The sequence below is a fragment of the Telopea speciosissima genome, chromosome 1, assembly GCF_018873765.1.
Source record: "Telopea speciosissima isolate NSW1024214 ecotype Mountain lineage chromosome 1, Tspe_v1, whole genome shotgun sequence".
NCBI lineage: Eukaryota > Viridiplantae > Streptophyta > Magnoliopsida > Proteales > Proteaceae > Telopea > Telopea speciosissima.
The window spans coordinates 38,490,660-38,513,716 of record NC_057916.1 but is presented as its reverse complement, the minus strand read 5'-3'; the positions used below and the strand labels follow the sequence as shown (position 1 = coordinate 38,513,716).

Below are 23,057 nucleotides of genomic sequence, written 5' to 3'. Positions count from 1 at the left end.
TGATTGTAGCTATTTGTGTCCAATAAATTACCTTCACTCTAGCTTGATTTAAAGAGTATTTGCATCCTAAAAAATACATCCTTTTGCTGCCCTACATCCATGCTCTTAAAAATTGACTTGATTTCTACCTTTCCCTACATCTATGCTCTTAAAAATTGACTTTACTTCTAGCTTTTCCTACATTCATGCTCTTAAAAATTGACTTTTATTAACCTTGGTTTTATATTGTAGGTTTCGATGCTTCAAGTCACACTCTCAGACTCCAATAATCGGGTGGTCTGTAGATAATGAAAGAAAAAGAAAGTGATGTCACAGCCTCTAAGAAAAAGGGGAGGAAGGCTTTAGCCTGAGCCATGGGTTATTAGCCTCAATTGCAGCTACCAGCCTCCTTTTGAGTTTCTATTTTGTGTGTTTGGACTGGTTATAGCAAGTTTTTTTTTTTTTTTTGACAGATTTTAGAAAATTTATTGCTTGTAATTGAAGCCAAGGCTGAACCCTTAGCATACATGTAGGGATTGACCCCTTGTAAGCGCAAGGTTTTTTGAATGTCTTCTCTTTGAATGAAAGTTTGCAAGCACAGCTAACAAATTTATTAAGTGCACATTAGAAATTTCATGTATGGTCATGTTCCCAACTTTGGGTGGTAATAGCAGTGTATCAACTCTTGGAGTATGGACGAGTGAGTCATGAATCAGTCAATTACTACAGCAAGTCAGTCACTTCGATGTGCTTAGTTGATGACATGAGTTTGGACAGATATGAGGTTCTTGATTTTAAAGGCTCATTTAGTGTGGAGTAATAATGATCATCTATATCTAATTTCTTGTTTTTTAAGGTGGTATTCTTTTTAGAAGGGATCATCTTTCCACCACTAACATGAGTGGGTGAAGCAGTCTTTTGTCATCATACCAAAAAATGGAATTTTTCTAGCTACCAAAAACGGATGATACTCAATGAGGGGTCTCTCGTTCCATAAGCCCCACTACTTTCCCCTACTAGTATAGCAAGGATATATATGTGATCACTTGAATTTCCTAGTCACACAAACTAGACAAAAAAGGAACTCAATCCTCACATATCAACCATTTATAAAAGTTTGTACAAGATGAAGTACATATAACAGTTCTTCAATTGACTCAAATGGTCTGCCCATATTAAGAATTATGAAACCAGAAAATAAGTTTCAAGCCCCTTGGAGTAATCTTCTTCATAGGACGCTTGTAATAATTCTCCCTAAGAACTATGCCATCCACATAAGACCAAGTAGGCCCTCTTGGAGTGCTCTCTGCCCATAAGAACCTCTTTGAGAATGGGTTCGCCAGACTTTCAGGGAATTCCTCAACAGTTTCACAGAGCAATCCCTGCAAACAAACAAAATTAAACCACAGTTAATTTGACAAGAACAAATTCTCCAAGACTCCACATTTAATATACACTTTATTACCGTGTCTAGTTTTTATATGAGGTGTCTATCAGTCCATATAAGTAACTTGCCTAAAGCATCCAGTCCCTTTTCTTTTTCTTGTACAGCCTCGTGAATCGGCATTTTCTAAGGACGTTTCAAAATGCATGGACATGGAAGCAGTTAGCAATAGCAAGTCAAACTGAAACACATCGATGATGATGCCAAAATAGACAGGTTTCCAAATCTATTATGTGCTTTTTCACAATGACATAAAGACCTCCAAACTAGAGAATTGCTGTCCCACTTTAAATCAATTTTCCTTCTTAACTTGACAAAAGTTGAACTTTGTCTTAAAGGTTTAACATTTCTATCAAGTTTACATTCTATCTTCTACCAAATCGACACAAAAATTTGACATGAACCAGGAAAAACCAGAAATTGATGGAAAGTTTTAAATCTAAAAGAGACTGAAAACAGAGATAGAGATAAACTGCATTCAGGTATGGCAAGAAACAATCAATAACCAAATCAGAAGCTAGAATCAAGGATGGAAGCAAATCTGAAACTGTAGTTTCAGGTAAAACACTATAGCCATCGGGTTTAGAAACTAACAAATCTAACCTGAACCTTGCTTGAATGATAGAAAGGGATACATAAAAAAAGAAAGAACAAAAAAAAAAAGAAAAACCAGAACAGGAATCCACCAGGTCTTCACTTTTGAACCCACAACAGTACCACTCAGAATCCACTAAATAATCACTGATTGATTTGGTTCCAAATCGACACAATGACAAAAAAAAAAAAAAAAAACACAAAACACAAACAAAGAGGCAATGTAAAGGTAACAGAGATCGAAGGAAAGGAGTCATGGCGATACCTGGAGTGTAAAGAGGAGTCGCCGCTGCCTTTGGAGGAGAGGAGATAGGGTTTGGTCTGCAAAATAAATGCCATGCTTAGTGGCAAAAAAAAAAAAAGAAAGTAAGAGGGAGAGATAGCTGCGATACCTGGCATGTGGAGAAGAGGAGTCATCGTCGCCTCCAGCGCCTTGGGGGAGAGGAGTTTGTAGATGAGGGTCTGCAAAACAAACCCAAAGTCAGAATGGGTTAGGGTTTCGTTTGTGCAAAAAGATGAACAAGGAGAGGAAGTTGGGGATTTAGAAATACTCCCATTTACCTCTTGAAGTACCAGTGGCAGAGAGCTCCGTTCGTGAGAGGAAGATGAACGCCTGGAATTATGGCAGAGAGTTAGGGATTTAGAAACAAAAACCACGAGGAAGGTGAACGCCGGCGTGAGGATGCAGTTTACGGTGAGTCTGGTCAGGTCGTCGTCATCGTGAAGAAGAGTCCACCGTGGAGTACAAGTTCAGTTCGTCATCTGGAGAGAACAGAGACGAAGAGAGAATGGAGGGAAAGGGAAACTTTCGATTCTGAACCAAATGAAAGATAAATTAGGATTTTTAATGTAGACCGTCAGATCATTTAACGCCACATGTCTTCATCGCAGGTATGTACTTGAAATGTAATTGAGAGGGTGTAATTGAGACGATAAAAATCCCCCAGGCACCCAGCCCACCCCAACAATATCTGGAAAGAGTTTCCAACTGCCACTTTTCAGCCACGTGTACTATTAAGCACTTGGATATACTTGGAAGTTTTTTTTTTCTTTGATGGTAAAAAGAAAGTATATATAAGTTAGAAGTTAAAGACTTTCCACCTTCTCAGGGAAGGGGTGAAAGGTAAGTGCCCTAGAACTATGTGACAGTTCAGCTAATTCCATAAAAAACGGCAAAGATGTCCAAGTGATAGATGCTTGATCAAGATTGTTAAGCCACGAAAGCAGAATCTTGTCGCTGATCCAAACATGATGAATTTGAAACCCCTCCTGTGTAGCTTTATTCTATCCTTGTAGTATCCCAAAAAGAGTTGCAGTAGTTGGATCTTGTACATTGAGAACACCTGCATCTAAGGGTGTCAAAATCAAACCAAAATCGAAAATCGAATCCGAAATCGAGCCGAACCAAATTTATTCGGTTTGGTTTCGATTCAAATATTGGATAAGTTAATTCGGTTCGATTCGGTTCTATGTCCAAACCCGTTGGTTTGAATCGAACCAAATACCCATTTAATTCCCAAATCCTATTTCTTTTAATTGGATAAAAGATATTTAATAAAATAATTAAAGATTTAAAGTAACCAAAACCGTATGCAGTTCTTTGTTTTTTTGGTAATTGTTTATCACTATAATTCTAATTCGCTAACAGATTGGCTTTTCATATTCCCTTTTCTATTTTATTGTTTTTATTTTAGTCTCACTCTTTTACTTCAAGTCTTACAATTCTTTCAAATTCAAACGTGCAACCTCCATTTTCTCCTAAGTAAGAACCAAATTATATTGCAGTAAAAACCGAATGAGACCTGAATTAAAACCGTTTTGTGAAAACGAATTAGAACCGAGACCGAACCGAATCGAGGGGGGGTTCAGATTTGGTTGTAAGTACCAGAACCGAGTCGGATATCGGTTCGGTTTTGGGTAACACCCACAATGCATGGAACTGAAACCGAAACCGAACCGGTTGACACCCTTACCTGCATCGATGACAACACTGTTGTCTGCTATCAAAAGGTTAAAATTTCACTTTGCTAATTTAAGGTCTGGTTCATAGAAGCCTGCGACCATTAAACCAGTCATTGGGTTCATAGTGTTAGTAGGAGCACAATAAGTTAGTGGACTAGTAGTAGCAAAATTGAAATCAGTGTGAGAAAAGGCTGTGGGCCAGATCCTGAGATCATTAGCCCACCGAATAATATTGTTCATAACACCCATAGGATCTACCGTGGTAGCCTTCATAATAACATTGTTCCTTACATACCAGAGAAAATAGCAAGTAATAATGAAAATAGAAAAAAACCAAATGCGAGAGTGCTTGTCCATAGCCAACGATGCATGTAGTGATGTGCAGAGATTGAGGAAGGATGAGCTAGAGAGATGCTCAGTTCTTAGTCCAAGCGGACCAGAAGCCCAAATACGTTTAGACCAATCACACGCAAGGAATAAATGCTAGATCGATTCCTTACAATTGCCACAAAGAACACAAGATGGGTCGATATGGATCCATTTAGCAATGGTCACCCTGACAGGGAGCCCTGCATTCAAGAGACGCCAAAAAAAAACTTTAAATCTTTAATGTATTTTTAGTTTCCAAAAAATCCTCCACCATTTAGTATTCGGAGGCTGCTGAGGAGGGATATACTTGGAAGTTGGAACCCAATAAGCTTCTTGTTGTTTACACCACCCACCCCCCCAAAAAAAGCTACTTGTCGTGATTCAATGAGGATTTTTTTTTTTGTGGGGGGGGGGGGGGAGGGAAAATTACACGGACCTCCCTGAATGGCAGTACACTTTCCCCCTGTGTTTCTGAAAAGTACAAAGTTGTCCCCTATTTTCAAAATTATTTAACACTTAAACCCAATCATTAGTGAATTTTGTTACTTGCTAACGGTAGGAGTTTTAAATGATTTTTATGACCATTCTACCCTTGAGTGGATATAATTACATATTTGTCCTTTTATTTACTTATTCTTCTTCTTCTTATTCAACCACCGCTCCACTGTGCACACCCCTACGCAGCCTAATGCACCCATCAACCACCATTGTACCTCATCACACCCTCCTGCACCCCACCACCGTTGCAATCTCCTGCGAGAAAGCTTTTACAGGATTTTTTAGTGCAATTGATTTTTGGTTTTTACACTTGTTGCACAAAGAATGATGTTGAGGGCTCTCCTCAACACTGCAACCCTAAAATTAGAACTAGACTGGAAACAATGAGGGAAAACGAAGATCACTCTCCTAATTGAATACTTGAATCCCTTTACATGGGTGCAAAGGCCTCTATTTATACAAGTTTCTCTCCCCCAACGCTCTTTCCGAAGATTTGCCAGATCTGCCAGATGGCTTTCCTTCTTCGTCAGGCGGTGGAGGTGTGCTCGGATTAGGAAACTCTTTGGAAGAACAGTCCTCCCCTCGTTTCTCGGGATACCAAATCTCCTCCCACATGGATCGCGGTTACCAGTCACCATCCATCAAGGTGCTCTAAAACTGATCTTTTTGACGTCTCTAGACCAGTATAACTACCTCGCAAGTGGTCTGATCAATTCTGGGCGAGGGCTGGTTGCTTGGAGTCCAAGCCATTCCACGTGTCATCCTCGGATTGGGTAGGTAAAGTATGGTGTATCAACACTAAAAAATCCTATATAATTGTGGTGGGGTTTAAAAATTTTCAGTATTTTCACATGAATTGCTTCCTCAAGGTTTAGAAAATTTATCTTTTTTAACCAGAATGAGGGGTTCAAGTTTCTTTTATTTAATATACCTCCCTCGTTCAGTTTCTGTCTCTCTCGGTTCCGTTCCTTATCCATTGTTGTTGCTCTGTTATTTACTCTCTCGTGCCTGTTGCTTTTGTTGTTGTTGTCAAGGTACCTTTCACTCTGTTTCTACTGCTCTTCCTTCAATTTGAGTATCTCTTTATCTTTTCCAATTTGAATTTCAATGTTTTCTGGTTGTTAATATGGTAAGGAAAGAGCAAAGGGATCACTCCGAAATCTCTACTTTTGTTCGAGTTGTTGAGCTGTTTCTTCATGTGTGCATTTTGCTTGATTCCTGGGGGGTATGTCAGGATTTTGGGTTGTGTTTTGTCAGCTTCTAATTGCTCCATCTCAAGTGTTGATTACGGGCTATCCTTGTCAATCTATCAAATTCTGGGTTTTTGACTGTTTGTTTCAATGGTTCTAATTCTGGTTATCGAAGTGTTCTATTGGCAAACTTTTCTATGCAAGAGAGAAGGGTAGGAAAGGAGGGAAAAGAAGACAGAAAAAAGGGAAGGAATAAGGATTTTTCTCCTAGCGTGAGTGAGGATGCCAATGACGGATTGCCATGGTTCTTTAGTGTCGTTCTCCCCTATAGGACGTCTATTATTGAGTATCATAGGGAGGCATGGTGTGGGTGATTCAATGACTCAACGAGGTGGTGTGGAGAAAGGAGGAGAGTTGGTGGATGAGTGGGGGTGGTGGATACTCTTTGATGTTGGCTGCAAGGGGCGAGAGGGCAGGGGCAGAGTAGCTATGGGTTGGGGTGGGGGAGCCGGATATGAAGAAGAGGGAGAAGGAGGAGGGGAGCAATTACAGAAATACCCATACTGAAAAGAGATGTGAACATTCTAAAAAGTAAGAATGCACTTTACCAAAACATGTAGCCAAACAATATTCTCGCAAAAGAATGCATTCTGCATTTTGAAAATGAGTACGCACGTTCTTAGAATTAGAATGCATATGAAACATAGCCTTAGGCTGTGTTTGATACGCATTCTTGGAATGCATTCTAGGTCGATTTCACATTCTTGGATGGTAAAAATAGTTGTTTTTATAATCCAATAATGGGAAAAGTGTTACATCACCATGAAACTTCATTATGTGTGGGGGGAAAGGAAAACTTTTTGTCCTTTGTTTTTTCTCTTCCTCGTATGAATTTTTCTTGGGGGGGGGGGGTGGTAAACTATCTTCGTGTGAAAATTGAAATCTTATCTTCCAATCGAGGCAGTCTACGCCTGGTACACCCACAAAGAGCTATCTGGATCATTCATTCCGAATAAATTTCCTATCATTCAGGTGTTCCAGATCTAGTGGTTGGTGAACCGTTTCTTGAAAACCATCCAGCGTTAGGCCTTCTCCGGCCGATCCAGGCGTCCTTACAACACGTTTGACTTCTCAGTTCTGATTCTTGTATTTTTTTTTTTTTGATAATAAAATGATTTATTGAGAATGAACTCGTGAGCAACCTAAAGCATCCTGAACACAAAGTTCATGGAGCCAAGGAGTGGAATTTGGCCATTCTGTCTTAGACGAGATTGACAGGGCCTTCCTGGCCAGGCTATCAGCAATACCATTGCTTGTCCTGGAAATACAAGAGAAAGAACAGACATGAAAAGATGTTGCTATCCAAACAATGTCGTGGATAATGCGAGCAATATAAAGACGAGTATAATCTCTGCTCGCCCTGTTGAGAGATGCTATAACCTCTGAATTATCAGATTCCACCTGAATTTGGTCCAACCCCAAAGATTGAGCATAGAGTAAGCCCGTTCGTACTGCCACAGCTTCACCCACCTTGACAGATGTGAAAAACATCTTTTCCAAAGTAGCCGCAAAGTTGTGCTCCAAAACTATCTCTAAGAATGAAACCAATACCCCCAATAGAGCCATCCAGTTGCATAGAAGCATCGCAATTCAACTTTATAAAACCTGCATTTGGACTTTCCCACCTTGATTGGCGCAAAGATGGATTAGAAGAGGCAGCAGGTCCTTCAATCCTTCCCTCCCTCACCGCCAACTAAAATTCATCAAAAGTTGTTTGACTATACTGTATCACTTCCTCTGGAGTCCAAGTTTTCCCATTGAACACCTTGTCATTACGCGCTTTTTATAACCCCCAACATATAAAAGATGCCAACGAAAAAGCCTCCCTTGCCTGTACTTTGTTTGCTGCAAAAATACTATCCCAGTCTTTAATTCAAAGATAAGTTTTTGGATCAGAGACATTAGGAATGGAGTAGGTTAGAGAACTGCCAAACCAAACTACTCTTGCAAACGGGCATCCAAAGAGGATATGATCGGCAGATTCCATTTGTTCATTGCACTGCAAACAAGATGTATCCAGATTTATACGCCTTTGGAACAAAGCTTTATTAGATGCCACTCCTTGTGCAAAAACTCGCCATAGAAAACTATGAATCTTTGGTAATGTTTGGCACGACCAAATTCTTTTTCACACCATATCAGGAACAAGGTTGTACATTGGGCATCTAGAGGAAGATAGCCTTTTCGAGGATTGATCACAATCAATATTTGATAATAAGTGATAAGCTGATTTTACGAAGAACTGACCAGTCCAAGAAACTCCCCATACCTGCGTATCTTCCAATTGATACAGGCCTAGATTAATTTGCATAATGGCGTGCACATCAGAAGGATGGAAAATCGACTCCAAGATATCTGTTCTCCATCTTCTATTCTCATGATCAATGCGATCAAAAACCAAATCAACACTGCAATTCGGCGGTCGTGGGTATTGGATTTTAAAATCTTTATTAGTGGATGATAGTCATCTATCCTCCTATATTCTAATACACGAACCGTCTCACTTGCCAAATGAGGCCTTGGAGAAGGACTTTAAGCCCCTCAAGTATGCTACGCCAACCCCAGGAGGGTTGGTTACCCAGTGATGCGTGTAAGAAACCGGTCCATGGGAAATATATTGCTTTGAAAAATCTAGCCTAGAAGGAATTTGGTTGAGACCAAATCTGCCATGATGTCTTCGATAATAAAGCAAGGTTTTGAAGACGGGGATCACGAAACCCCAGATCACCTTTTTCCTTAGAACAACACAAACGAGGCCAAAAAATCCAATGAATACTTACTTTCTTATCAAATGAACCACAGAAAAAATTTGACACCGCCTTCCTTACTTGATCATGATGAGATATAGGAAGCTTGAAGTGAGAGGCCGCATAATTTGACATAGAGGAAGCAACTGATTTAATCATCACTTCTTTGGCAGCATGAGAAAGTAAAGACTCCTTCCACCCTTACAATTTTCTAAAAGTCCGATCCTTAAGATCTTGAAATAGAGTCGCTCTAGAGACACCGAAATCTATTGGAAGACCCAGAAATTTAGAAGGATCATCACCATATGGGACTCTTGTTCACTGCAATGCTGCTGTATTCATCGTGCGGCGCTGCAGATGCCATCTGTGCACAACAAACCCTACATGGCACACATGGCACATATGGCACCTGCGGCGCTGCATCCTCTAAAAGTTACCACGTGCAGCTTGGTTCTTCTGGTTGGATCCAGGGTTGACCCGAGGCCAAGTCAATATTGTCGGGACGTTATACCTTTCCCTAACCCGAACCCCAACGAAACGCCGTCAATCTCCCGGCCGTTAGACGCATACCGTCGTTGAGAAACAGACGGACACGCCCGTAACGACATTGACGTTTTCCCAAATCTCAATAACGAAAGGTATCTTTGGATTTCCTTTTGTATATTTCTACGTCTCTATCTGTTTTCCCTTTCCACCTAACTCCATGAACTCTACTATGTAATCTTAATCCTCCATTACCTAATAACTGTTATTAGACTTCCAACACTCTCCATGGATGGGTAGACCTGCAGAGACTCGCTTCGGAGGTTATTCTTCTTCTAGATCTAATTATCCTATTCAGAGTTATTATTTGTTTCTCTGGTGTTTCTAAAGCTACCTCAGATGGCCTCCCTAGATTTCGAATCCTTAACAGAGGCAACTTCAGGGGCAATCGGTGCTCTTCTGAGTACTACCATTCTTTATCCCCTCGACACCTGCAAGACTAAGTACCAGGCTGACGTTCGGTCTCAAGGTCAGGCAAAATACAGGTGGGATATGGATTTTTGATTTTATATGCTTTTGCATCTCTGTTTTCATTAGCTACGGTGGTGTGCTTATAGGTTATTAACTTAATTTTGCTCGATTTTGTTGCTTATTATTATATGTTTTACGTTTCATCGCAGAATTTGGCGTGCCAGTTATTGAAGATGATTGTTTTATATCTCTCTTTCTTCCTGTATATCAATTTAGGGCAGGGGAACGCCGATGTGGGATGGAATCCCCACGCCCACCCAATGGAAGCATAGAGGGTGGGTAACGGTGTATATACAGGGGCATAGTGTAGGGAGGTGAGAGAGTGAGAGGGCGCATGACCGGTGTGGGGATCATTTTTCCATCTTTTTTATATGTTCGATTATCTATTTTGATTACCGTGTACTCTCCCCCTTTTTGTTTTTGGATTTCCAACTGTTAGATTATTTTTGGATAGTTGTTTTTAAATATCTTTTTTTCAAATTTTGGTTTTAGTTTCAATATAATTTAGATTCTGGTCGGTTAGTTTTATAAAGTAATTCGCATGAGAATCTAATTATTTGCTAGTTGTCTCAGCAAACATGTGAGAGAAAAAGAAAAGCAAATATTTTAAGTAGTGTTGTCGTTAGAGTTGTTGTTGTTGTTGTTGATTTGTTGCTGTTGCTGAGATAAGTTTAGCTTTATGTTTGTAGTCATGTTCTGTTAATGAGTTGAGCTTGGGACTTTGTTAAGCAGTAATGAAATATGGAACTCTTTTTTCTTATTTTCTGAATATGCAACCCAATGTAGTGCATAGTCTAGGTGCATCTTTCAGGTTGAACTTCTGTAATGCCTTGGAGTCTCCTGCTTTTGCTTATGAATTTACTAATTTTTTTCCTCTTTTTCTTTATATATTTTTCAAAAGTCATAAACTAAGAGTTTATATCAATTTCTCTCTTTGCTTCAACATCTACTGTGTATAATTGATATTGGTTCATTTGGCTGCAAAGAGATTGAACCATGAAATATTCAATTACACCCCTGATGCTTAAGTTTGAGAAAAGAGAGATACCACAAAGTGACTATTTAGATATTTGGGGTTAATCATAAATAAAAAAGGTGAGATAGAGGATGATGTCTCATAGAGAATTAGGGTGGGATGGATGAAGTGGAGAGGTGCATCTGGAGTGTTGTGTGATCGACGTATTCCTTTAAAGCTTAAAGAAAAGTTCTATAGGACTGTTGTTCGACCGGCTATCATGTATGGGGCAGAATGTTGGGCAGTTAAGAAGTGTCGTCATATTGAGAAGCTTTGTGTGGCAGAGATGAGGATGTTAAGATGGATGTGTGGAAAAACAAGGAAGGTAAGGAATGATTGCATCTGAGTTGATTTGGGAGTTGCTCCGATCAATGACAAACTCCGAGAGAGTCGTTTGAGGTGGTTTGATCATGGTCAACGGAGGCCTAGGGATGCCCCAGTAAGGAGGAGTGATATGATTCTGATTGAAAGAACTAAAAGAGCGAGGGGCAGACCTAAAATGACCATAGGAGAAGTTGTGAGAAAGAACACGCATAGTCTAGGTCTCCTGTCATGTATGATCTCGGATAGAGCCTATTGGAGGGCAATGATCCATGTAACAGACCCTATTTAGCTGAGATTCTCCTGACTTGCTGGGCTGTGCCTCTTTCCTCTTTCACTTTTCTTTTATTTTCCATTGTTCATTTGTCATCTTTCATCTTTCACTTCTCATCTCATTTTCCGTTCTTCACTTTCACTTTTCAATTTTTGTCTACTTTGTGTAATTGGATCCATGTAGCCGACCCCATTAAGTTGGGATAAGACTGAGTTTGTTGTTGTTGTTGTATGCTTGCCATTTCATTCGTTAATATTATTGTTTATCACTGAATACATATGCTTATTGGATGGCTGTGTCTAAAATGAGTGTCTTGTATTGAGGATATGTGGATAAGAGTTGTGCTATCAAATTGTTTTTAGTTGATTCTGTATGTTGTAAAAGTATTGGATTATCTTCTTGTCCATTCAGTATCCTAGATAGACTATAAATTATCCTTGAATTATCTGATTCACTGGTGGCTGAAATCAATGAGGGATTTTTTGTTTTTGGGGATAAAACGGTTAAAGCATTTTTTATTTCTTGTAGTTTGCCATTGAAATCTTCTCTGATATTTAAGCAATGAGGAAAAAGGGTTAAAAGGGAAAGACATACCTCTGACAGTAAGTATGGTTAAACTTGAAAAACATTGAATTTGCATTTCTCAAGTTGTGTGATTTGTATTGTACGATCCATAAAACATGTGGTTTTGCTCCTATCCTGATACAGATTTATCACCAAACTGGGCTTGTTTGCCTAGGAATAAGTCTAGGGTTGGGTTGTATACATGTTGGGCCTTTAGTCCATGGGTTTTTCAATGTAATAGGCCACTTTTATGGGCCTAAAGTATGGGTAATAAGGTTGCATATGGGATTAGCTAGTTTGTTTCATTACTAGTTTATTTTTAGGTGTTTTGGGTTAGTTCAATTGAATCCGATCAATACAACAACAGCAATTCAGCCTTATCCCAACTAAATGGGGCCGGCTACATGGTCCTTGCCCTCCAATGAGTTCTATTCGAGGTCATACTTGATACAAGGCCTAAGCTATGCATGTCTTTCCTCACCACTTCTCCTAAGGTCATTTTAGGTCTACCCTTGGTTCTTTTAGTTCCTTCAAGCTAAATCAATTCGCTCCTCCGTGCTGGAGTATCCAAAGGCCTCCGTTGAACATGGCCATGCCACCTCAAACAACTTTCTCGTAGCTTATCATATATCGAAGCTACTCCCAAACCAGCTCTAATATGATCATTCCTTACTTATCCTTCCTAGTTTTTCCACTCATCCATCTCAATTGAATCAGTTATGCGGTTCAATTTAAGTTGCTGGTTTAATTCTTTCATTAGTTATTAAATTAGTAGGGTCCACATCAAAATTAACTTATAGGCATGTTGGGACTTTTAAAGTTTGACTATATCATTGAGTTAGTTTCATTAATTATTTCAGTTTTCTAAGTTAGTTTAGGTTACCTTATTAGTTAACGATTGGGTTAGGCCTTTCCTTTTCAGTGTTTGATTCTATTTTTGAGTCTTTTGTATAAGTTTGTAAGGGTTGGGGGGGGGGGGGGGAAGCATTGTACACGAATTTGATAAATAAAGAAGTTGTTTTGCTGCTCTTCTTCTCCATTGGAGATCCCTTGTGTTTGCTCAAGAAACCCCTTGTGTGCGATCAAGGTAGGTTGGTGTTTGATCCAATTGAACCACCTCGCGGTGTGAAGCCCTGGTGTTATTTTCTGTTATTTTTATTACTCCATCATCTTCTTCATCCATTAACAAGGAAGTTCTATTTCTGAGAATTTTCTGCAACTAGAACCTTTGCTTTTAGAAGATCATATGCATGAGATTAAGCAAACTAATTATCAGATCTGGCCCAAATATTAATCGAACCTCAATTGGAGAGCTTGATCCAACCATTGGCTTAAGTTCTAATTTTCAGCAAACATTCTCTTACGGATTTATTAAACTCGATTGGAGTTTGGGATCATTGTAGCAGACTCCATTTAGCTGAAATTTTCCTGACTTACTATTGGCTGTAAGCTTTAGTGCATCCTTCCCCGCACTCAGCCCTTGGTTGGTGTTCGTTCCTTCTAACTCTGCTTGTTTGATTCCTTCCTATCCTAAACCTAGTAGGAGAAAGGATCTTTGGCAAAGAATTCCTATTCTTTTCCATCTGGGAAAAATCCACTTCTTTGTGTGATGTCATTAGTCTGATAATCTTTTGCATTTTTCTTTCTTTTAGCTCTTGCCTATCCCTTCTCTTCTCTTAATTTCGAATATTCTCCATAGGGAAAAGGGCTCTCTCGATATCCTTCTCCTCATCCTCATGCCTTTTTTTGCTATACTGAAGGCTGTCCTCTTTCCTCTTTCCTTTTGGAAGACTCCATGTAGAGCCTCTTTTTTTTGACCTCTGTTTTCCCTACTTTGTTTTGTTTGGATCCATGTAGCCGACCCCATTAAGTTGGGATAAGGCTGAGTTTGGGATCATTCTAATCATCTGTTTTCATGTTATGTGAATTTTCCCTAATCTAGTTTTGTTCTCTGATAAAAGATCCTATTTTGGTACTGTTTTGATTACTCAAATACAATACTACATTATATCCTCTTTTTTTTTTTTTTATTAATTTCTATCTGGACACAATTTATGATAGTGGGTTTACACATGCTGTCATTTACATATGCCCAACTGTGTATGGGTTCTTTTCTGTCTGGGGCTACAATAGCTCCATTGTTGATTTAAATATCATCTTTCCTTCAATAGATGCTTGGAACCTTGAACTTAAAAAACCAATTGTCAAGGAGGGAGGAGAAAATAATGTTTGCACCCTTTCTTTGGCCCCATTTAGTTAGTAGAGTAGTGAGGTGAAGTGAAGTAAAATAAAAATGTTCAGTTGAACTTTCAAAGGTGTTTGGTTGGAAGTAGAGTTGATGCAAAGCAATTTAAAAACAAATGGGATCCATATCATAGAGAAGGTAGGAGGTGGAAAAAAAATTGAGTACTATCATGCTTGAAGAGTGAAGTAAAATTTAGTTATCATATTTAGTATGTGTAGGAAGAATTTCTGAGACAATTGTTCTTGCTGGGATAGCTTAGGCCATGTATCAAGCATGACCTCGAATAGAGCTGATTGGAGGGCAAGGATCCATGTAGCTGACCCCATTTAATTGGGATAAGGCCAAGTTGTTGTAGGAAGAATTTTTGAGACAATTGTTCTTGGTAATCATTACAAAAGTTTTCATTTTGTTTTTGTTCCAGTTTTGTTTTACTTCACTTCACATCTAACCAAATGGGGCCTAAACGCATAAGAGTAAAAACCCATCCTGCCTGGACAGTTCAAAACAGGAACTGAAACTGTTTAGGTCATGTTATTTTAAAGTATAAAATGCTGCACTCTGATAATGTATGTAGAAACATGGGGTAAAATCTATTAAAGTAACTTCCACTTATGTAAGGCAGAATTATATAATTTTCAAGACATATTTTCTTGATCTCCTTTTTCTTTGTTTGAGATTTTTTTCAGTTCAAATTTTTTCAACTGAATGTTTGTAGAGTTTAGACGGTCAGCGATTTCAACTTTCAAGTGTTAGTCTACAAATTTCTAAGAAATTGCTGCAAATATCTGCAATTGAGGCATTTCAGTTTCTACTAACCTAAATCTATTTTGTGGATTTTGAAAGAAACTCCAAACAAGGGATGAATTTCATTCCTATGACGAAGGAAATAAGGGCCTGTATTATGATGTTTCTGTTCCGTGGGAGTATTTTTTGAGGCAGAAGTTTTCCCCCTGTTCTTGGGGAGTACTTCTGCCGGACAGAAATGTGTTTGGTATTAAATGTAAGAAACATTTCTCCCTTTCCTCCTCATTTCTCTTTCCCATCTCAACCCTCTGTAACTCCCTCATTTCTCTCTTTCCTCCTCTTCTTTCTCTCCCATACATATTTTGCTGACCCCGATGCGATCTTGCTCAAAAAATGAGGTTTCTGTGGTCTTTTTCCATATCCAACCAAGATAACATAAAAAGGGGTGGAGTAGCAGTTCAACCACAACTTCCACAGCTGTTCCATCATTAGGGCATGAGAGTTGAGACAAGAAATCTCTCCTCCAGCATCCTCCAGAGTGTGAATTCGAGCAATAGTTCTCGGTGAGGTTTTGATCCTCTCTCTCTCTCTCTCTCACACACACACACACACATACACACTCTCACTATCTTTCACTGTATCTTTCTTTCTGCAGCGTCTCTGAATTTTGAAAGACCAAAATCAGTGGTTGTGAGCCGCCGGAGTAAATGCATGCTGAACAACCCAGTTTATTATTCAATTTCCCCCCTCCAACTCTGTTTTTCTCTTCGAAATCCCCTAAACGAAAGAAACCATTCAATTAAGTGAAAGAAGATATGTGCATCTCTGTACAATGATTATCGTGATAAATAAATAGAACGTTCACAAACTTCTGAGAAGAGGAGCTCCTGTTGGCAGAGCTGTGTTGAAGGTGGTGCAATGGGGTGTGAGTTGCAGAGGGCAGGGCGGAGCGGGGTGTGAGAGTTGCAGAGGGAAGGGGCTGGGGGTGTGGAATAGTGAGGAGCTGAGAGAGACAAAAGAGAGATTGGGAGATGAGAGAGACTTGCGCGTGTGTGTGTTTTCTTGGCAAATGTGTTCCTGAGAACACAAAAACAGATTTCATTTTGTTTCTACAGACCTGTTCCCAGAGGCTGGTTCATTCCCAAAGAACAAAAAAGCGAACAGGTGTGCCAAATAGTTTTTAGGTGTTTTTTGTTCTCATGTAACAAAAGAACACATGAACGTTCCACGGGAAAGTTACTAAACAGAGCTTAAGTTTCTGCATATTGGTGATCCTTTGGATGAGAATGTGCAATGAGTGTATTTTTGAACTCTCTCGTTTAAACTGATCAGCTGGTGATTGTTTTTAGGCTTCTGTATGAAGGAAGAAAGTATGATTAGGATCATTACAAATTTTATTGGAAAGTAGCAGAGTTGGATGGCTGTCCTCCTTATGTCATATTTGTATTTTTCAGAGGATGGTAAATATTTGAGTAGAATTTTTTTTACTGATGTGATTCCAGATTTTTTTAAGTTTGTTTTTTTTTTCCTTATATTTTTATTCTTGATGATTACTCAAGCTTTCATGTTGATTTGGAGAACTCAATGAGTGGGTTTCTTGTGGATAGTCTTTCTTTTTTTACTATTTATTTATCCTTTTCGTTCTCTTTTTTTTTTTTTCGTTGCTACATCCTGGATTTTTATTTTTATTCTGTGTCGAAGCATCCGTGATCTCTTTGAGCCATACGTTTTAATAAATTTTTTTTTTAGTCCGATCAATAATTAAATTTATTTTCTTATATTTTTGCCATATTTCCTAATATCTGTTTGCTACTGGATCCAATTCAGTTTAGGGGTTACTCCCTGATTGTTCTGCATCAGTCAACATGATGGTGCATATAGATTAATAATGCAAAAATTATGCATTTAAATGGTTTATTTGATTTCAATTGCTTTTGTTTATGTAGGTACCTCTCAGATGTTTTGTGGGAAGCAATTTCAACCGGTCAGGTTTTTTCATTGTACCAAGGGCTTGGGACCAAGAACCTGCAATCTTTCATATCACAGTTCGTCTACTTCTTTGGGTACAGCTACTTCAAAAAACTGTATCTGAGGAGGAGCGGAATGAAATCCATTGGAACAAAAGCAAACTTAATTGTTGCTGCCGCTGCTGGGGCTTGCACTGTCATAGTAACAATGGTAGGCTAGGTTTTGTGCACATATGCTTTTCAGTTTCGAAGGCATCAAACAGTCGTACTGTTTAAAATGCAGTATGATGTTAAATTTTTTTATGAGCTCCACCGAATTGAAATCTAATTGAATATTATCTGTTGACTTATATAATGGATAACCAAAGGGTATTGCAGCTTCAATTTTCTAATTTTTATATTATCCTATGTAGCCTCTTGATACAGCGTCATCAAGGATGCAGACCAGTGCATTTGGGAAATCCAAAGGGCTATGGAAAACACTTTCGGAAGGAACTTGGATCGAAGCATTTGACGGCCTTGGGATATCCCTTCTTTTGACCTGTAACCCATCTATCCAGGTACTTGATGGTGTTCTATCATTTGAATATCTGTACTTGTGGCCTGTTTGATGTTTCCTCTTGAACATATCTTGAAGTCGATTATTGCAACCACTCTGCTTTTAGATGTTGCCATGAACAGGTTACCTCCCTGCATTTCTCAGTTCAAAATAAATTGATTTACTGATGTTTCTGATGTTGAACTTTATTAGGAAGATCTTCTGAGGCTGCAATTACCATAATCACCCTTGTCGTTGATTATTGCTTCCTAGAAGATAATTCATAAATCATGACAAGAGATGATTCAAATCACAATTTAGTCTTCAGTTTCGATTTTTCCAAGTACTGGTCGCCACAGCAAATTATAAACGGATGCTTAAATCATCCAATATGGTTGATCTTCGTTAGGAAGTTCTGCTTCTGTTGGGAATATCTGAAACACTTTCCATTTACGATGTATAACTTGGTCCATGCCAACCTGAACCTGAACCTGGATTCACCTTCCTAATATTGGTCAGGTTGGGTTAGAATTGTGGTTTCATGTTCCACCGTGTCTTGTATGTAAGTGTCCCTATATAAATAGGTTAGTGTATGTTTACATATATCCAATATGGACATGTTAGTGTATATATTTTTTATATGGTATATAATATGTTAGTCAATTTATATTTGTTCATTTGTTTAGTATTTGAGTTTTTGTCTCTCATTTTTTTATGTATACATTTAAATAGAGATAAAATGAAATATCATAGGAATTTGGCTTGTTGGTAAAGGTGTTTCTAATTGGTAAGGCTTTTGAATTCAAATATGGTAGACAAATCTATTACACTAGTAATGATCTTCGCACCTAGCTAGATTAACTTGACCTTGGTTGAGCTTTTTTAAGGTTGACCCTACTACTAGACAGAATATTCTGTTGTATGAATAGTAACTTTTGTCTAATCATAGTTATGCTGGACATTTTTTTGTCCTTTTAAGGAATGAAGATATAGCTGTTGGACAGAGAAAGCAAACTAAGATGAATATGGGCATTATCTGCTGCAGTACACAGTATTTGATCAGCTGAAAGAAAGACAGCTGACGATTCAAAAGAACAACAAAGCAAGTGGAGAGTCTTCGAAGGAAGCGCTTTCGGCATTTCAAGCTTTTGTATTGGGGGCTGTCTCAAAGAGCATAGCCACTTTCTTGACGTATCCTGCTATTAGGTAGCTAGCCATTTCTTTCAAGTTTCTTCTAAAGTTTTTCTTTCGTTCGTTGAACAAATTTATGTGTAACATATATTGTTTGAGCAGGTGTAAAGTAATGATCCAAGCTTCTGACCCAGATGATGATGATGGGTCCAAGGAGGCTCAACCCAAGTCCAAAAAAACTGTCTCAGGTGTATTATATACAATTTGGAAAAAGGAAGGGTTGCTAGGTTTCTTTAAAGGATTGCAGGCTCAAATTTTGAAGACTGTACTAGGCTCAGCTTTACTTCTCATGATCAAGGAGAAAATCACAAGGACCACATGGGTCCTGATGCTTGCACTTCAGAGATATCTGTTGGTCGTGCCACGTAGATTAAAGGATGCATAATGTCAACGGAGATAATCTATGCTTAAATCTTTTGTAATTAAAATGTGGCAGCAAATTGGTTTCTTTGCCATGTTATGAATTTTGTAGCTGAGGAATAAGTGTTACTAAGTATAGTTTGCCCAAGTTTAATAAGTCAGGGAGGGAAGTGCAGATTGTGCCGACATTTTTTTATTATTATTCTTTTTTTTAGAACAAAGAACTATGGTTGTAGACTGTTTTGTTTTTGAGAATGTGCAATCGTCACTCTCAACTTGAGGGTTAAAATGCACTACAAGGGACAAGGATGGAATAACAATCATCAATATTATTACTCTATACTTTGGTTGGTTGTCTTTGTGGCTGGGTCATCTGTTTTGAGCACATTTATTAGCCATGGTTTGGCTGACTCACTTGTATGGTAATAGCTGGGTTTGTGAAGGGAATGAAGTGATAATAACAATCAAGGTTTTATGATAATTGCTATTGTTTATGCACTATTATTGAAGAGAGATGATCTCTTCTATCTTTGATGCATTCTGAATGGAGGGGACGAGGTTAACATGTTAGAAAATAACAATGCAGCAGAATGGCGATATGCAAAAGAAAAAGAGAAAGAGAAAATACACAAACACACACAAGAGAATGATTTACGTGGTTCACCCCCAAGAAGGTAGGCTACATCCATGGCCGAGCATATTCCAGATCCACTATTTCGATGAAGAAATCACGCAACCTCTCAACATCTCTCAAAGAGGTAACCGTTATATATAGCGTTTTCACGTGTTACAACATAAAGAAAACCCTAACCACGAAAGTACAAAATTGGCCCCAGAAGTTCACCTGGTCTAGTCCGAGGTACCAACCAACATAGGACAAAATAATATATCAAATCGAAGATCTTGACAAGCTCTTCAGGAATCAAGCCTTCGGCCATGAAGTATGCAATTTTTTGGCCGTTTTTGCACTTTAAAGGCAAAACAGCCTGCCGAAGAATCAACATTACTTTCTGGATTAAAATTGAGATCAGGCTTCACCAATAACAATCTCCCACTTGAAGACTGATATCTACACTTCAAAGATAAAAATGAACCTTTAAGGTATATCGCTCTAGCATCAACCAATCATCCATGAAGATCAATTAAAGTTGAGCAAAGCTCCAACTTTTCCTTGTCAACTACCTTTGTTAACATGTTTGCAGGATTCTTGCTGCCATCAATCTGGTCAACCTTCAATTGTCCATCCTCCAAAAATGACCGAATGAAGTGATATCTAAACTGAATATGCTTTGTTCTTGAATGAAAAGCTGAGTTCCTTGCTGGATGAATATCACTCTAACTATCACTCCGTAGTGTGCTATTCTCTTGTAACTACCCAACTCCACCATAAACCTCTGAAGCCAAATCATCTCTTTGATATCTTCAGTGATAGCAACATACTCTGCCTCTGTTGTTGAAAGAGTAGCCACCTTCTGTAGCTTTAATCCGACTGACTAGTGTTCCACCAACAGTAAAAACATATCCCGCGGTGCTTCTTCCATTATCTCTGTCTCATGAATGATCTGAGTCAATAAACCTGCACATAAAAAGCAGAGACGGGATGTAACTCTAAGAAACCTGAGTATCCACTGAATTGCCTTCCCAATGCTCCTTTCCTGGGTTCTGCACGAACCTACTGACAACTCTCACTACATGTGCAATATCCGGTCTCGTGCTCACCATCACATAAATCAAGCTCCCAACTGTGAAAGAATATGGAACTTTTGTCATGAACTCTTCTCCTCTTCTGTCGAAGGACACAAATCCTTTAAAAGTTTGAAGTGGCCTGGGAATGGAGTAGCTACTAGCTTTGCCGTAACCATATTAAATCTCTTCAATACATTATCCACATATCCTTCTTGGGATTGTTTTCTATCTCTCCTTATCTGCATGCCAGTAATTTGTTTTGCTTCACCCAAATCTTTCATGTTAAAAACTTCGGACAAATTCCTCTTGAGATCACTAATTCTTTGCATATTTGATCCTGCAACAAGCATATCATCTACATACAAGCAAGAGTTATGAAATTTTCATTTTCAAATGTTTAAAAATAAATACAATGATCAAACTGAAATCTTGCAACCTTTGTGTCCTGCATAAACTTTTTAAATTTCAAATACCACTGCCTTGGAGCTTGCTTGAGACCATACAAGCTCTTATTTAGTTTACAAATCAGTTTCTCCTTGCCCTTTACTTCAAATCTTTCAGGTTGATGCATGTAAATCTCTTAATCCAAATCACAAAGAAAAAATGCAGTTTTACCATTCAACTGCTCAAGATGTAAATCTTCTACAATTACTATGCTCAACATAATACGAATTGAAGTCATTTTAACAACTGGAGAAAAATTTCTTAAAAATCAATATCTTTCTTCTGTGTAAACCCTTTTATTACAAACCTTGATTTGTACATTTTTGTTCTTCCAACTTCATCTTCACTTTGTATACCTATTTGTTGTACAATGCTTTCTTTCCAGCTGGCAGCTTCACCAAATCCCAAGTTTTATTTTGCTTTAATGAGTCTAACTCTTCATTCATAGCTTGCTCCCGCTTGACTCGGGACTTATCCTGCATTACTTCATGAAAACATTTTGGTTCATCTGAATTAATATACAAAATATGTTTTAAAGAAGGAGAATATTTGTTGGGAGATTTAATTGTCCTTACAGATTTTCTTGGAATAGGAGTTTATGGTTCTTGCTTTTGAAGATCATCATCATCATTTCTGCTTCCAGACTCACCATTTGAATTTCCAAATTCATCATCCAAGTTTTTTGGAATTCTTTGCACACTAGGTGTAATTCCACTTGCAATCTCATCGAGTTCAAGAAACTCTATTTTATCTTTTCCCTTTTATTGATGCCTATTTTTATATATGCAATTCTTATTGAATAAAACATCTCTACTCCTGATGATTTTGTTGTGTTCATAGTCCCATAAATGATAACCAAACTCATCTCCACCATATCCAATACCACACTTAACAGATTTAGGATCTAGCGTCTTCCTCTTCTCTTTATCAACATGGGCATAAGCAATGCAACCAAAAGACTTAACAAATAATAGTTCACATATGTTCTTATCCAAACCTCCTATGGAATCCCTCCATCTAATGCACTATATGGACTCCAATTTATCAAGAAGACTACAGTGTCAACAGCTGCTGCCCAAAATTGTAATGACATTCCCGAATGGATCCTCATACTCATAGCACGTTTCAAGATGGTTCTATTTTTGTGACGCCATTTTCTTGTGGTGTCTTTAGTACTATTTTCAATCTTTTGATTCTGTTAAAAGCATAATATTCCTTAAAGCCTCCATCACGATACTCTCCATCGTTGTCACCCTTAAGACAATTGACTTTGTTCCACAAGAGCTTTTCACTTTTTGAAAACATAAAATGCATCAGATTTATCTTTGATTGCATAAACCCATGTTTTTCTAGTTGCATCATCTATAAACGAAATAAAGTAAGATTTTTCATCAAAAGATTTTACTTGAGTTGTTTTCCAAACATCTGAATGAACTAGTTCCAACTTCTCCATTTTCTTTTCGTTCTTTTCTTCATTTATGGAAACTGACTCTATTAATTTGTTTTGCATACACATAATTTTCACAGAATTCAAAATCATCTTTAGCTCAGGTTGCAGATTTCTTTAATGTAGCTTCTTCATGTCTGTCTCACTCAAATGTCCAAGCCTGTGATATCAGAGTGTAGTATTCCCTTTTGCAGAAACTACTGCAACAATGGTCATTAGTACTATAATCAGAGACCCTTTTGTAATCTTCTATTGACCAATATCGAAGCCAATAAAATGCCCTTTACCATCCAACTTGCTTGTTGAGATGAGATTCTTCTTTAAGTCAGGGACATGTTGTGCCCCTTTCAATATAAAGTGTCCACAATCAGACAACTTTAATAAAATTGTCCCTTTTTTTGCTA

General features: G+C 38.2%; 1 protein-coding gene across 1 annotated transcript; it reads left to right on the top strand.

The window, feature by feature from the left end:
• The first annotated feature begins 9,598 nt into the window (after positions 1-9,598).
• Positions 9,599-19,369, top strand: LOC122648562 (peroxisomal adenine nucleotide carrier 1-like). The gene is made up of 5 exons (XM_043841774.1): positions 9,599-9,871; positions 16,967-17,198; positions 17,401-17,547; positions 18,571-18,731; positions 18,819-19,369. Exons 1-5 carry the CDS (start codon positions 9,726-9,728, stop codon positions 19,099-19,101), a joined length of 969 nt encoding a protein of 322 aa, XP_043697709.1. The 5' UTR covers positions 9,599-9,725; the 3' UTR covers positions 19,102-19,369.
• Positions 19,370-23,057: the final 3,688 nt, after the last annotated feature.

Excerpts from the sequence above, each read along its gene's own strand:
- LOC122648562 (XM_043841774.1), top strand. The coding sequence starts at position 9,726 with ATGGCCTCCCTAGATTTCGAATCCTTAACAGAGGCAACTTCAGGGGCA. Across the intron at positions 17,199-17,400 it reads GCACTGTCATAGTAACAATG|CCTCTTGATACAGCGTCATC; the intron begins GTAGGCTAGGTT and ends TATCCTATGTAG. Across the intron at positions 18,732-18,818 it reads TTGACGTATCCTGCTATTAG|GTGTAAAGTAATGATCCAAG; the intron begins GTAGCTAGCCAT and ends TTGTTTGAGCAG.